We start from the raw sequence: 16,798 nt of genomic DNA on the forward strand, positions 1-16,798 counted from the left end.
TCATGATAAAGATAGTGACCATACCACCCCCAAAAGTTTCCTCATGTTTCTCTTAATCCCTCCCTCTGGTCTTTCTCTGCCCTACCCGCCTCATCCCCAGGCAACCATTTATGTGCTCTGTCACTAAAGATTAGTTTGAATTATATATAAATGGAATCAAACAGTATGTACTCTTTTTTTTACCTGGCTTCTCCCACCCAATCTAATTATTTTGAGATTTATCCAGACTGTTGCCTACATCACTTTTTTAGTGCTGAGTAGTAATCCATTGTATGGATGTACCACAGTTTGTTTACCCATCTATTTGTTGATGGACATATGAATTGTCTTCTGTTTTTGGCTAACACAAATAAAGCCACTATGAACATTTGTGGACAAGTCTTTGTATAGGTGTATGCTTTCACTTCTCTTGGGAAAACACCTAGCTGTGGAATGCCTCGGTCACATAGTAGCTTTTAAAAAACTACCAAACTGTTATCCAAAGTGGTTGTACCATTCTACCTACCCACCATATCCTGGCTAACACTTGATATAGTCAGTATTTTTAATGTCAGCCGTTTCGGTGGGGATATAATGGTGTCTCATTGTGGTTTTAATTATATTTTGAGCCGCAGATCATGCACAACGGCAAAAGTATTCATGTATTTGTGGGGGGTGGAGAGTAGAGCTTGTTTACAGCTTTACTGACATAATTTAAAATAAAATGAATCACTTATATATAATCTTGCATTTTGACAGCTATTCTTATAATTTTGAAATAGCAACATGTCTCTAGAAAAAGGAGAAACTTTGTACAGCAGGAAATTAAAGAATAATCAACTTGCTTTATAATCAAGAACACATCCCTCCTCTTCTAAACTGTGGAACGTCTTGTAGACCGTTAAATGATACCATATGGGTCACATCAATTAGACAAAATGTTCTACTATACTTACACAGTAGATAGCTCAGTATAACCCCAGGAATGTAACTTCCCAAGATCGTAAAAAAGGTGCATACACTGCAGACCAGGAGACAAAACTAAAAATAATAGAAGCAACATGTGACAGTCGTACATAACATCAAGATACTTTAGAGCACAGGATACACACAAAATTATTGATCTATATGCCGTCTATCATGTTATGGCAAATGTTTTTCAAACAGTGTTGTCTGCACTTAGATCTGACTAATGACTGCTGTGTTCAACCAGCCTTAGCCCACTTTAACATTAAGTGATAATCATTTGGAAGGTTCCAGAAGCTAACCTCTGGCACAGAGAACAACATCTCCTATTAATCATGCCTGCAGCTGTATTACCAGGTGCAAGAGACCTGAAGAATAGTATGTACCCAGAAACTTGTTTTACTCAGGGTCACTCGCTGAAAACAATGCAGCCCAGTAACGAAATCTGTAGGTTCAAACTGTTTCTGTAAATCCACAGAAATTCATAAACGCAGCAAAACATGTTATAGAAATGAGAGGTATTTACATAAATACAACAGTAATTTGCACAGCTGATAAGCAGCCGGGATAAATCGACTGGCCATTACTATCCTCCTTCCTAACCATATCTGTCCGGCAAATGAAACTAAATTCCACCAGTGAAATTTGATTATATTCTTTCTGTCAGTCGAAGCCAAAAGAATCTTGGTCGTTTTAAGTAAAACATCAAGACAGAAAAATTCTCCCATAAAGTCTTCACTTCTTTTTCACACTCTATTATTTAAAATAAACTATCTTACTTCTTTGCTTTACCTTTAAATTATGGTACTAAATTTCACTGATCAGCCAAGAAAATTCATTAAGGGAATTTCAAAAAGACACACACGGAAAGGATACAGAGCTCTGATCAATAACTGATTAAGAGAAACAGCAAGGGGGTCTAAAATTCAGATTAACTTTGATTTTTCATTCTTGGCACAGGGTTAGTAAATTCACTAGTCAAAAGGAAAACAAAATTAAGAGCTGTTTCTCAAACATCAGGGATCCTTGAAGAATATGGAATTCTAATAGCAAAATGGAAGAGGAAAGACCATAAAAGTTAAAAGAACAAATAAAAGCATTACTATATCCAGAATTCAGTTTCGCAAAGGGATTTCACATTATCCACTAAATTTGTAGCATCGTTATCTTAGGTTAATTGACTTAGGGTATATTAATGCAACCCAATGCAGAAGTTTAAGTTCAGAATCTTCTAAAAATGTGTTTAATCATCTCAGTAAAATAAGCATCAAAAACACAAGTCACCCCACCCCGCTACCATGTTGATATCTTTTCTAAAAATCACCTTAAGTGATTAAAATAACTTATCCATATACAATGTTGCAACTTCAGTATGCTCAAAATGTGTCCGAATATAGTTCTCTTACTCATTGAAGTTAGATTTCCTGTAACACGGTACAAAGAGAGGGGTTTTAAATGAAGACATTCCTAGGTTCTTCCTTCCAACTACAGGTGGACATTCGTTTCCATAGCACTGGAAGGGAAGCGGTCTATTGATGGTTCTGTAGCTCACCGGTGCTGTCAAGATACAGTGGAAGCTGCCTCTACACATAAAGACCCTATAGTGGGCATTTCTTGTAACCCCTTTCAAACCACTCAACTCTCTCCTCGTGGGTTTTCATCTTTGTTGGAAAAATACTCATTCCATTTATATAATCACTGTGGATGTTTCTGCCAAAGATTTTCTTTCTTAAGTAAAGCATTCAAGAATCTCCACTTTTTAGACTGAAAGTGAGACTCAGTTACCTCCAAAAACACCCTCAAAGGGCTATGTGTTCCTTTGACTTGAGAACCAGCCTAGATAATATAAACTGAAATTCTTAATAACACGTTTTTATCCTCGGTCTGGCTGAGAGGACAAATCATCATTCATTTTAGTTAATAAGCTACATAAATACGGATAAAATAGAAATCCAATCCAATTTCAAAATATAAGGTTAAGGATTTTCTAGTGCTAACAACACTAACATTTCTGAACCTTGCTAATATCAGTTTTTATGGCACGTGTTCGTAGTGTATTATATTCAGAATTGGAGAACCCTTACAGGCTGATAAAATAGGTTAATTCGTTTGTTTCCAAGTTTATTTCACATTTTAAAGCACACACATCATTCTCCTTTTCTGGAAAACTTGCCTTGCCAGGGCTCTGCTGTTTAAACAGAGACATTTCTTGAAGAAATATGCTGAAATTCACCCATGATTCTGCAAGACAGTGGCTGAGCCTGGGTCTTTCATCTGGTTTGGAATTGATAACTTCCCAGCTAAAGAGAGAAAAAGAAAACCAAAACTTTTAACTGAATTGTGGATGATTCACTCAACATTTATTGCTTTAGTAGACATTCATTGAGCACCTCCTAGTGGGCACACTCTCTGGAAGAGCCATGTGAATTCAGAGATGAACAAGCCAGACACCTGTCTAAGGAAGATCACAGGCCAAGGCAAGCAACGAGCTCCACGGTTATCTGGTCACAACGAAGGAAAAATATAGGGTGGAGGTTTTGGGTCATCTTCTCTGAAGATGTCACTTTTATGCTATGATCTGGATTTGCACTATTTACCATAAAGGCTTGGAAGGGCTCCAGACAGAACAATGTACAGCATATGCAAGAGGTCCTGTTGTGAGAAGGAGCTAAAGCACCATTGGTCCCAGTATGGCTGCAGTAGAGCGAACCAGAGAATAGCATTGCAGGGAGCTGGGATGGTAGGAAGAAACCTGATCATACAGGGCCTTGTGGGATTGTCAGAAATGTTTTAAACCTTAAAGGTAGTAAAGCCACAGTACCTTTAAAGAAACCTTGGCTTTAATCTTATCATTATCCTCGTCATCAACACGAACAAAGCATTTTCAGTCCACAGTTGATCCTTGTACAATGCTGCAGTTAATCCACCTATGTATAATTTATTGTTGGCCCTTCGTATCTGTGGTTCCTCTGCATCCACAAATTTAGCCAACGACAGACCCTGTTGCACCGTAGAATTTACTACTGAAAAACATCCACTCTAAGTGGACCCACGCAGTTCAAACCCAGGTTGTTCAAGGGTCGACTGTATACTCTGTTGGTCAACTCAGTAGAAAACTGTCAAACTCAACAGGATCTCACAATACCCCGTATTTGTCTAGAGTATCTTTTCCCGATCATCATCATAGAATGTGCTGGATGTGGTGTGTGTGCCAGGCACGTGCTGTGTGTGGGTCCCCGCCTTCCCACAGGAATGGTAGTGAGCTGAAAACTAGTAACAATCGCTGCAGGAAGAAGGCATGCAAATACTGGGCATTTCCTGAAGTTACAATGCCATCAAGTTCAAATCCCACTCCTGCAATCCTAACTCATCACATAAATATACCAGCTCAAACAAGCTCTATTAAGGGCACCCAAATTCATTTATTACACAGACAATTTTAAACAAATGTGTCTAGTAGAGGACACACTGTTAGTGAAGTGTCCTCTGAGCTATGACTGCAAGGGTGTCAGGGTGAGACTGATCTCTGGATTCAACTCCAGTAGCCCTGTGACAAATTAAAACTACTTTGGCCCTTAGATGCTCAACTACCCAGAAATTGTGTACATTGAGATTCTGTTCCTTTTTAATAAACTTTCAAATCAACATCAAGGAAATTGTAAATTAAATAATACATTTCCCTTTATAATATAAATTTTAAGTTATATTTAAACGAGTGCAATAGCATTAAAAAAGCAAAAAAAAGAAAAGTAGTTCTTGTCCTTCCTCTTCCTTCTATCAGCCTCAACCAATGTTCTGCCAGAGAGTCACTGAGCTGCCCGGTGTTCAGGCTGATGCTACTCCACGAGGTAGACATTTGCCAAATGATTTCCCAACTGTTGTAAGAAATGAACTTTTGGGGACGTTTGGCTATCAGTTTATGCCTTCATTAACTCTTCCCACACTCGAACCACTGAGCAAGCCTGTTTACATTGGTGACCAAATCTAGCACTATGCATATCCTACGAATGATTCCAGACCTATTAAAAGAAACACTAAGTTTTTATGTTACATATAGTGGCCACTATCTGTAACAAGATCTTGCCAGTATGTCAGCTTAATGGGAAAAGATTTTGTACAGGAGAGTAAAATCTGAAATTGAACTGTGGCTTTCTTTCTAGAGCAACATAGGCTTGTTACAAATTGGCAAGGGTAGGCTACTCCACTGCTCAGTGTATGACATAAATATAGATTTTAATTTCTGCTCTCTATGCATACTGAGTAGTATTTAAGGATTTGGTTAACCTGTCTGGCAAATATAATTCTAACAAAAATCAATGAAAAACTTATAATGGAACTGTTTATTATTATTTTAACAATTCCAATGGAATGGGTGAACATTTTGTATTTTGAAGCAAATTTAAAACATACTTCCATTAGGATAATGAACAAATAAAGTGAGTTGTGTTCAAAACTGAAAGATGGGCTTCCCTGGTGGCGCAGTGGTTAAGAATCCACCTGCCAATGCAGGGGACACAGGTTCGAGCCCTGGTCCAGGAAGATCCCACATGCGGCGGAGCAGCTAAGCCCACGCGCCACAACTACTGAGCCTGCGCTCTAGAGCCCGCGAGTCACAACTACTGAGCCCGCGTGCCACAACTACTGAAGCCCATGTGCCTAGACCCTGTGCTCTGCAACAAAAGAAGCCACCGCAATGAGAAGGCTGCGCACCGCAATGAAGAGTAGCCCCTGCTCGCCGCCAACTAGAGAAAGCCCGCGCGCAGCAACGAAGACCCAACGCAGCCAAAAATAAATAAATAAAACTAATAAAATTCCCTTAAAATAAAACAAAGAAAGATGGAGTGGATATGAAGGAACTCAAACTCCATGTTTATACCTGAACCTCAGGATCATAATATTGAGAAAAACATCACAGAGGTATATACACAGCGTGATTTCATTTATATAAAGCTCAAAATCACATTAAGCTAACAGATATTTAAGCAAGGAAATGATTTTTAAAAAAACCCAAGATTCAGGAGAGGGGATACCGAAGATGGGGGTGTGTAGGGAATGAGACTTGAGATGGCAAGTGGGAGCTTCTTGGGTATTTGTAATGTTCTATATCTTTTTTAGGTGCTGGGTACACAAGAATCGATGTATTTCTGTTCTTAAAGCTATACATGTACACACATATGGTCTTGATTTACAATTCCTGGATACTTAAATGTATAATCATTCTTTTTATTTAATGAGTAACATTGTTACACGAGTGTATCCCACTTCACATCCTATAGTCAAAATACAAGTGTTACCCCCTGTGACAGTACTTTGGGACAATAAATTCCATTGTTACTTATATTTATTTTTAACAAAATCGCCTTAGGGAGTTCCCTGGTGGTCTAGTGGTTAGGACTCAGCACTTTCACTGCCGTGGCCCAGGTTCAGTCCCTGGTTGGGGAACTGAAATCCCACAAGCCGTGTGGCATGGCCAAATTTTTTTAAAAATCGCCTTGAACAATTCTAATGATATCTGAATTACTGTTACCATCACAAACAGAAATGAGAAATGCATCGTGTAAGTCATGAAAATATTATCTAACCAAATGGGTTTTGGGAAGAGTAGTAAATGTCTGAGATAAAATAAATGTATAGATTGTCCTGAATAAAATTTAATGGAAATATGTATGATTTCAGAAGAAAATCTGAATTCAAGGGCAAAGAAGAGATGTCATTCTACATGTACACTCTAAATAAAACATGCACCTAGCCATCACTCTCTGGGAGTTTCATAATAGTTTTAAATTGTCCAGTGACTAATTCTGAGGACCAGTGGAACATACATTTCTAATGTCTTCCATTATATACAGTCTACCATTAATTTATGTCACCACAGTTCAGTTTAGGTAATACAGTTACATAATATATTTGAATAGTGCAGTTATATAATTTAGAATAAGATGGGCCAATTGATGTCAACTTTTCAAATTCCCTTCTTTTATAGACAAGGAAAGTGAAACCCACATTTTCTCAGCTAGTTCAGGGCAGAGCCTGACTGGGGGCTCCTGATTTCCAACACAGTTCTCTTCCCTTTAAAACATGTGCCCCCTGCAAGGGAAGAACAAATTCAATGACATCTCCTCACTCTTTTCTAGAGTCAGGAGGAATGAGGTGTGATTGACCAGGATCAACACGGCATCATTTAAGACCTACCCATTCCAGAAAAAAAGAGAACTTCCTGTGCAGAATCCAAATATTTATTGGAAAGTAAGATTCATACTTGATGGTTGGTCAACGATTAATACAAGTGACATCTGCACGTGTACACACACACACACACACACACACACAAACACACACACAGGCTCTGAGTTGCTCCATAATGAAACTCTAGGCTTTCCTAGAGAGCCCTGTCTAGAAAACACATAATCAGAGAAAGGATCTCCTGTGAATACTGGATGATGCTAGGGAAACAGATCTTTCACATGGTGTGTGGCTGTCTTCCCACCATCCTTGGCGCTGATCAACGTGCAACGAAAGGCCCAACAAACAGAAAAGGAGGGTGAAAAACAGTGTGAATCTTTACCAAGTCCTTCACCAATGAGTGTAAGTCTTCTGTGAGTGCAGCTCATTCAAGGGAGAAAACTAGCTACCAATGGCTTCAGCATGAATATTCCAGGGCTTAGTTTTTTTCTTCCATAGTTTCAGAGAGAACATGCATTTTCCAGGTTCAAAGGGAAGTAAGGTCCTTTTGTGGGTCTGTCTGTTCTTCTTTCTTTCCTTCCCTTCTCTCTACCCTTGCTTGCTTCCTTCCTTCCAGCTAGTTTTCCCTCCCCTTCCTACCTCCCTCCAGCCAGGAGATAAGGACCTCTTAAGAGTCCCTCCCTTGTGACCACCAGCTCCAACTTCCCAGACTCTCCGAGAATCCAGTTCACGTGGTTCCCAGTGAGAAGCCACACCTCCCAGCCTTCCCAAGGCCATGGCATCTTTCACAGGGGCTCTGCCCAAGGATCTGCAGCTTGTGCAGAGCTTGCCAGAAAAGCTACCCAACTGAGGCCCTGGCAGATTCCGTTTAGTTACATTCTCCTTAAGAGAAACTAGAGGGACAGATTTTTGACAAAAGACACTCTGCATGGTCAAGATAAGCAGCTGTTTACTGAAGAACCGATATGGTTCCACCAGTCCGAGAAGTTCTAAGGGAATAAGAATTAGGGAGATAGCCCCTCAGACAAGCAGCCCCGCTTTGGCAGAGAAGGGAGCTCTGCTTCTCAGCAGAATCCGAAGCCAACACCCCTTCTTTCTGCCTCCATAACCCTACTAGAATACAATTAGGCATAGACGTTAGATGTGGCCAAAGTAATCTCGTTAGGCAGTTCCCACGTGGGAAGTGTGTGTGAACCCCAGGGCACTGTTTCAATAGTAGCTGTCATGGCCTCACTCCAGAAACTCTGATGGAGCAGGCCTGGGGTGACCTCAGAAACCTGCCTTTTGAATTAGTGTCCCAGGTGATTCTGAGGCACGTGTTTCTTATCCTAAGAGTTACAATAAGAAATACCCAGTGAGAAAGTGTCAGGCCGCAGAGCAGGGAGGTGCCCCCCAGGTGGGTCCTGGCCACTACCTGAGTTGAGCATCAGAAGTGAGAGTCCAAAGAGGCTGGAGTTGGAGGGACAGAGTGTGGGGTGTAGAGCCTGCACAGAGAACACTGGCCACCTGCAGGGTCCCCTGGACCCTCCAGCTGAGGGCGCATGTGTGAGGCACAAGGCATGGGAAAGGACAAGAGGGAACAGAGTCCTGTGCTCACAGGGCTGGGAAGGATGCCTGGAAATCCTTCCCACCGACTAGACTGGAAAGCCTCAAAATTCACACGTCGGGTAGAGTACTCACAAGGGTCCTACCTCAGCAGCAGAGAATAATGAGCCCTAGGCTGAATGCTGCTGTGGTCCTAACACGTCTTAAAAGCAACGTCCAAAAGGATCCAACTGATTTCAAGTAATTTAACTGTGTGATTTAAGTAATTTAACGTAGGAATAAAAAGTGGTGAGTTTTGTTATGAACCAAATAACCCACATGGTCAAACAGATCTGAATGATTTTTTAAATTTTTCTTTCATACCTATCTTTTTTTTTTAGTTGAGTTTTCATTTATTTATAACATAGGAACTTACAAAAATGCAATTGTAAAAAGTATGTCATTTACAATGTCATCAAAAACACACCAAATTCCTAGGAATAAATGTTACTAAAGATGTATAAATCTCTACCCTAAAAACTACAAAACATTATTAAGAAAAACTAAAGAAGACCTTAGTAAATGGAAGAATATGTTCAAGGAGTAGACATATTGGCATATTGTAAATATACCAATTCTCCCCAATTTGACCTACAAATTCAAAATCTCATCAGAATTTACAATGCCAATTGGCTGCCTAATCCTAAAATTTAAATGGGAATTTAAAGTACCAAGAACAGCCAAGGAAATCTTGAAGAAGATAAACAAAGCTGCAGACATATGCTACCATATTTCAAGCCCTATTATAAACGCTATTGAATACACACCCCCACACACACACACGTATGAACACATAACTATAATTTTGTTTTTCTTTTATCTTTTGTGTATAGTTTTTAGTGTAGAGGGTTATGCATCCTTTAGGACATTTGCTCCTAGAAATCTGATGGGTTTTGATGCTATCATGAATGATGTACTCTTTTAATATATGCATAGTGATTTCCTTGCACAGTATTTATGCAAGAAAATAGCAAACTAATCGTGATAATAAATGATGACACTACAGTTCAGTGGGTAAAGAATTTTTTATTAACCGGTTTTCACCGAAGTATAGTTAATTTACAATGTTGTGTTAGTTTCAGGTGTACAGCGAAGTACCTTTCTTTTACATGATTGTGTACCTTCTTTCTTTAAAAGTCTACTTAACAAAAAGTCTTTAAGTGTTATATTCAAAGACCAGTTAGCCTTTGCACAGTTTAAGGGCTCCATACATGAACCTTGAATGCACTTGGTTTTCAGGGTGCAGCACACAGTTCTCCCCGTTAGGGGGCTCTGTGAGACTAAGCAACGTGACACTCGGGTGCTCTTTAAAAATAGACGGTAATTCTGGAGGAGAGAACACGTGCCAGCAGCCTGCTACATCTCTTTCACCCCAAGTGTCTTTGAGCACAACCAAAAACTATGCTGAAATAAATGAATCCTGGCAGAGAACAGATAATGTGTCTCAGTGTCATTTCCCCTCCGCTCATTTCAATCACCATGCACTGAGTGCGGTTGTCTGTCTGTCACCAGTCCCGCCTCAGGGATTTCGCGATAACTAAGGCACAGCCTCTGCCCGTGAGCGACCCCAAAGTGATTTCTCCCTCGCTCGTGGTATATATGAAATTCACGTTTACAAAATGACATTTCATTGAATCTAGGGCTGTTGGGGGGGGGGAAACATTCAGCAACTAAGCTGGGGATTGGATATATGAGGAGAGCCTGTTGAATATAAGATACTCTCTTTTCATTATTGTACACTTTACAGGATAATAAATCTTTTTAGCTTATACTAGTCAACCTAAAAGTCAGAAGGTATTTTTATAACTGAAAGTAATTTTTCAAAGCAAAAAAAGGGATTTTTTAATATATCAAAGCTCAAATCCTTTCACATATTTCTTCAGCTTTAGATTTGCGGAGATGATTACCAACAAGAGACAGGAATCGTGGAGCAGATGGAGAGAGAAGGAGAGGAGTGTGAGGCGGAGGCAGAGGGCACAAACGAAGCCTGATGGTTGGGTCTGAGTTCCTGGGTTCTGCTGAGCCCAAAACAAATTCAAACATGGACGTCCTCTTTGTGGAGCCCATTCCCTTTTTCACCTTAAGCTGGTTTCAGTTTGGTTTCTGGCATTTGCAATACCAAATAAAGTGCTACAGGGCTTCCCTGGTGGCACAGTGGTTGAGAGTCCGCCTGCCGATGCAGAGGACACGGGCTCGTGCCCCGGTCCGGGAAGATCCCACATGCCGCGGAGCGGCTGGGCCCGTGAGCCATGGCCACTGAGCCTGCGCGTCTGGAGCCTGTGCTCCGCAACGGGAGAGGCCACAACAGTGAGAGGCCCGCGTACCGCAAAAAAAAAAAAAAAAAATTTTTACATTTTTCCGGGGAGGGGGTGGGCAATGCAGAACTGTAGAATATATTTTAAATTGTAAGGCAGAAACAACTATTAAAAAGAGTTATGGAATAAGATTCCACAGAGATCAGCACGACAATTTATTCACTTTTTTTTTTTAAGTCTTTAGTACCTGAATGGTTTCATCTGTTACTTTGTTCACTTTATTTTTTAATTTTTATTGAAGTATAGTTGATGTACAATATTATATGTTACAGGGGTACAATATAGTCCTTCCCAATTTTTAAAGGTTATACTCCATTTATAGTGCTTATAAAATATTGATTATAGTCCCCGTGTTGTACAGTATATCCTTGTAGCTTATGTTATACCTGACAGTTTGTGCCTCTTACTCCCCTCCCCCTATGTTGCCCCTCCCCCCCCCACTGGTAACCACTAGTTTGTTCTCTATATCTGTGAATCTGTTTCATTTTTGTCATATTCACTAGTTGATTGTATTACTTAGATTCCACATATGAGAACACAGAGTATTTTTCTTTCTCTGTCTGACTTATTTCACTTAGCATAATACCCTCCAAGTCCACCCATGTTGCTTCAAATGGCAAAACTGAATTCTCTTTTACAGGCTGAGCGGTATTCCACTGTGTGTGCCACATCTTCTTTATCTATTCATCTGCTGGTGGACACTTAGGTCGCTCCCATGTCTTGGCCATTGTAAATAATATGCCGCTGTGAGCACTGGGGTGCATGGATCTCTTAGAATTAGTGTTTTTTAGAAAAACAGTTCTATTTAGGTGATGGTTTTAGTAGAATGGGAGGATGCTAATAGAGTGAAAAATTCACACCAAGGCAGGTGATGAAAAATTCAAGCAATGGGGGTTCCAGGCAATGTGAGATAAGAATGCTGGCTAACACTCAGCAGGAGCCAGGCACCGTTCCATATGTTGTGAACTCACTGTCATATTCCACCCTTACAGTCAGCCTATGAGCGAGGTCCTATTATTTATTGTGTCCTACAGATGAGGGAATGGAGGCTCAGATACGTTAACTATGCTGCTGAGGCCACAGAGCAAATACACACAAAATAGGGCCTTCATAAAATGGAAACGAGAATGCTTATAGTTGGAGGTTGAGACACCGGAAGAACTCTCTGGAATGGAACTTGGCATCGTTTCAAAGATGAGTGGGGAAGAACACTAGAGCAGTAACGTGGACAGATTATGGACTCCCTGAATGCTGAGCTACAGAAATAGAGATATCGATACAGCATCTCGGTTCCCAGGTGAAGCCTGGAACCAAGGAGTTTAGATTCCTATTTTCTCTCTCCACTGCTTCAGCCCTTTCCAAGCCAGGACCCTCAAGTGATTCCATACCCTGTGCCAATGATACCCTTGATCTCTGGGCCCTCCCAGGCCGGCACTGTGTCACAAGCACTGTGTGCATCTCCTCCCTGAATCTCTCCTCCTGAGCCCTGCCCACCTCCACCAATACATCATTTTTTCTTTTCTTTTCTTTTTTTTTTTTTTTTTTTGCGGTACGCAGGCCTCTCACTGTTGTGGCCTCTCCCATCGCGGAGCACAGGCTCCGGACGCACAGGCTCAGCGGCCATGGCTCACGGGCCCAGCCGCTCCGCGGCATGTGGGATCGTCCCGGGTCGGGGCACGAACCCGTGTCCCCTGCATCGGCAGGCGGACTCTCAACCACTGCGCCACCAGGGAAGCCCCATCATTTTCTTTTGTAGCAATTTTTCAATTGTAGTTACTTTCCTTTGTAATGTTGACACCTCGTGAGACTTAAATGCCCTGAACGATTCACAGATACGGCTCTGTCTTCAGCAGCTGACAGAACTTGACTTCTACAAGGCACATAAAATATCGAATGAAGGAATGGATATAAACAATGAACAGATATCAAACAAAGAAAAACAAATCAAAAATAGTTTAGTGACTTCTATTGATTTTTTTAATGCATTTAGCCAAATGCTTCTATACATTACCTATCACAGTAATTAGTGTGTATTCCTTTATATGTGTAGGAATACATCACAGGCAAAAAGTCTAAAAAATTTGGAAACCAACTTTCACTTATATGGAATAGTTTTATTTTTTTTCCTTGGAAATGCAGAATTAAACCGCCTTCGAAATTAGGTAACCAGGAAATAGGGCTCATTTATATCAAATGTTTCCTGAGGTGGAAATTAGTATTTTGTGTGGAATTCCTTCTGGCAAAACTTGGGCCCTAACGCCTGACTTCTCCATGGAGATCCCTGGACCCAGCACCTTCTGTAGACATTACTCTCACATGGACCCACGAGCACCTGTGCGACCCGTGGAGACCGGACTGGGGCTTGTGAAGTTGGCCAGAATGTGAAGCCCCATGAATATCCATCCTTCTATCGGGATAGGGAAAATCAGTCCCTTGTTTGTTCCTGTTGGGTGACCTCAATCCACTGGAGAGTATTTTCAGCTATTGCTGTTTCCTCTCAAACACATGTGCACGTACATACACACACACACACACACACACACACACACACACACACACCCCTTTCTGGTCACTTTTTAGATTTTCCATATCCTTAAGAACTCATATGGCAATAACCATTTCCAAAGATGTTTAGAAGAACCGTCAAAGTACCTCCAGAGAAAATACATTATTTTACACTAATTTATTTTATTTTTAATCCATAGGAATTGGAAATTGAAGGCAAACCATATTTTACAGAAAGTTAACAATGTCAACAGCCCAAACTTTTGTAAAAGGGGATTTGCTATAACCTAAGCTGTCACCTAGCAACCGGGACAAACAATTGCTTCACCCATCTTACCTATAAATATGCTTTGGCCCGGGAGCCCTCACCGCCCTGTCATTCTCGGCTGGTGACTAACGGTCTCATGTTCTCTGCTGGTAGTGAATATCTGTTGATATTAACCCCTGCATAATTTTTCTTAGAAAGGTCAGTCAGTCTCCAGTTACAGATTTGAACATTTCTGAGTGCGGTGTGTTAGAACTGTTTTTAATCCTCTGGATCCATGTCGTGTTCCTCCGCGTGCAGGCGTGTTCGCGTGTGATTGTGTGTAGGCAGAGAAACGAAATAAAAACAGGGATCCTGTTTCCCTGCACAAACACTCACAGAATTAGAACCATGACAAAGCAAATAAGATATGTCAACTGGAGGATTAAATAAGCAAACACAAGATTAAGAAATTACAGAACACTCAATGTGAAATTGTCACTTTCTCAGACCAATTAACCACGTGGACAACTTCTCCCCCAGGAGGCGCCACCTGAGTGTTGGCTCTTCCTGCCCTGAGAAGCTGAGCCTCACCGCCCTCTGGGCAACTTGGTGTTTTATTTGGAGCTCTCTCGTTCTTTTTATATCAAGTCTCAAATGAACTAGAGATCAGTCACTTTGTGAAACTGCCCCTTTCTTCCTTCCACCTCAGTCTCTGCCCTGCCACTTCCCTGGGTGCAGAGATTATCAACTACCCAATCCACCAAGATCATCTGGAAGCCTGGCGCTCAGCTGCCCATCACGTTACTTCTCGTATGATTCTAGTTTCCATGAACAGATGCCAGTAGAAGTTATTTTCCAGCGTTTTCAATTTTGTTAACTTTTCAACAAGTAGACTTTCATAAACCCAGGGCATGAACAATTTAAATTCCATTACCAGCTCCGAACAAGCTCCTACTTGAGACCTGCAGGAGATTAAACACCCTTTCATTTGTGAACACAGAGATTTGCTTTAATCACTACCCCTGAGGGAAGAAAAGGTTTCTACTTTATCCCCGAAGGACAGATAATACCTGAGAACCAGGAAACACTCCCCAAGGAAAACAGAAATTGTTCTTGTAAGGCAAGTTTGCTAATTCAGATATAAGCCTTTCTTTTGCATTCTGTTTGGGATCCACAATTTCCAATGAAGTACCGTCCAGGATTTACTGCAGTTGGAATCAAAAGGAAATGTCCTCTCCCTGCCTTTTTTTCTCTTATTTTTTTTTTTTTTAACCTCTGGCCTAGTTACATGAAACCTAAGCTTCTGTGACAATACCAAAGAATGTATTGTTTATGGTGCAAAAATTTTTCATTAACAATATAGTTCCTCATTTTGTTTTTTGAGAGACCTTACCCGTCACACTGGGCTGGAACAGGTATACACAGCGCAAACAGACTGAACGATGATAAAGTTCCTCCAGAGGGCTTTTTAAATGAAGGCCTATTAAAATTAATTCTGTTGGGAGAATTTGTTGTCAGCCTTTGTGTTGAAGGCAGTACCTTGGAATATGGCAAACCTGGAGTCAGTGACTATCAGTCATTGAGATATTTATTCAAAATGCTACACTGTTAAATCATAGGCCACAGTCCCACCTTAGTCCTTTAAAGACTGCATCTCCCATTTACCTTCATTTAAAAGCCGGTGAATGATGTTGGTGACTCTTAAAGGAACATACCCTTACCAAGAGGATCACTGTTGTCAGTCATAGAAAACAATGAGAATCGCATTACGATGTCTTACTGCTTGCTAAATTGGCCGTAGGCCTCCCTCAAAAGCAGATTTTTAACAGTAAGCTATTGTATGGATATTGATTTTTTTTTTTTTTTTTTTTTTTTTGCGGTACGCGGGCCTCTCACTGTTGTGGCCTCTCCCGTTGCGGAGCACAGGCTCCAGACGCGCAGGCTCAGCAGCCATGGCTCACGGGCCCAGCCGCTCCGCGGCATGTGGGATCTTCCCGGACCGGGGCACGAACCTGTGTTCCCCGCATCGGCAGGCGGACTCTCAACCACTGCGCCACCAAGGAAGCCCTATTGCATGTTTTAATGGTAAATTATGTAATACTCAACAGCAGCATGGCGGGAAGGTGCGGATGTATTTGGGAGCGGGGAGGGCACGAACTAGAAAGGAGTATGTGCGGAGGCAAGGGAGAAGTGGATCTGGGCACAGGTTACCGAGGAGGCATCTCTTGCCCAGGGAGGGTGTGCAGTGGTTGACGCTACGGAGTGAGGACAAATTTCAAAAGAACGTATTTCTCCTAGTGATAGTTTCTTTAGGAAAACAAAATTCTAAAAAGTAATTAATAGAGCCTGTCTGCTTTAGAGAGTGGGCTTCTACGGGATTGCATTTCCCCCACGTTCTCATACACATAGAACAGCAATAAAAATCTGGCTGATAATTAACTAAAAAGGAGTTGGCTTCAGTGCATTTCTCACCACCTTGATAACCGTCATCGTGCATTTTATACCTGAAGACTGAAGGGGTTCCTGCAAACACTTACTTAAAGAGTTCCTCCGACATTTCACTTCCATTCACATTATAAATTCGCTCAGGAAAACTTTTTCTTAAAAATTTGTATTCCCTTGTGCTGTGAAGTTCAGTGAAAGTAAATGAGATTGGGATGATCTAGGCTGAACCTTATGCCAGTGAGAGAGGTGCCTGCCATCTCCCCCATCCTCCTTCATTTTTGCAGACACTCACACCTGCCCCCAGAGTCCAAGTTCCTGTCCGTGGTGTTCAGGAGAATCTAACGGCTGCCACACGTGCCTTCTGTATGTGTAAACTGCCAAGCCGGCGTATTGGAGATCACCTGCTTGCCCAGTCTTCTAGCCACTTCCAGGAAGCCGCCGACAACTGAATCAGATCTCCTAGGCAAGTGCCTGTGTGTTCACAACTCCTGCAGCTCTCTCCGGGGCACACGGTTACATCCATACCCCTTTCTCCTCTCCCTCTAGGTCACTGTCTACTGGATTGGCTAGTCGG

General features: G+C 41.4%; 1 protein-coding gene across 2 annotated transcripts in view; it reads right to left on the reverse strand.

Annotated features, from left to right (window-relative positions):
* The window catches only part of RETREG1 (reticulophagy regulator 1), a 123,925-nt gene that overhangs the window by 6,706 nt on the left and 100,421 nt on the right, over window positions 1–16,798 (reverse strand). For both annotated transcript variants that reach the window (XM_022581419.3, XM_022581421.3), the window contains 2 exons: window positions 3,119–3,245; window positions 936–1,020 (listed from right to left, as the gene is read on the reverse strand). In XM_022581419.3, the coding sequence (XP_022437127.2) occupies window positions 936–1,020; window positions 3,119–3,245 (212 nt within the window). The remainder of the gene's footprint in view (window positions 1–935; window positions 1,021–3,118; window positions 3,246–16,798) is intronic.

This window comes from Delphinapterus leucas, chromosome 3, assembly GCF_059928025.1.
Source record: "Delphinapterus leucas isolate spDelLeu-1000000601 "Yukka" chromosome 3, BTC_Dleu_Yukka2, whole genome shotgun sequence".
NCBI classification, from domain to species: domain Eukaryota; kingdom Metazoa; phylum Chordata; class Mammalia; order Artiodactyla; family Monodontidae; genus Delphinapterus; species Delphinapterus leucas.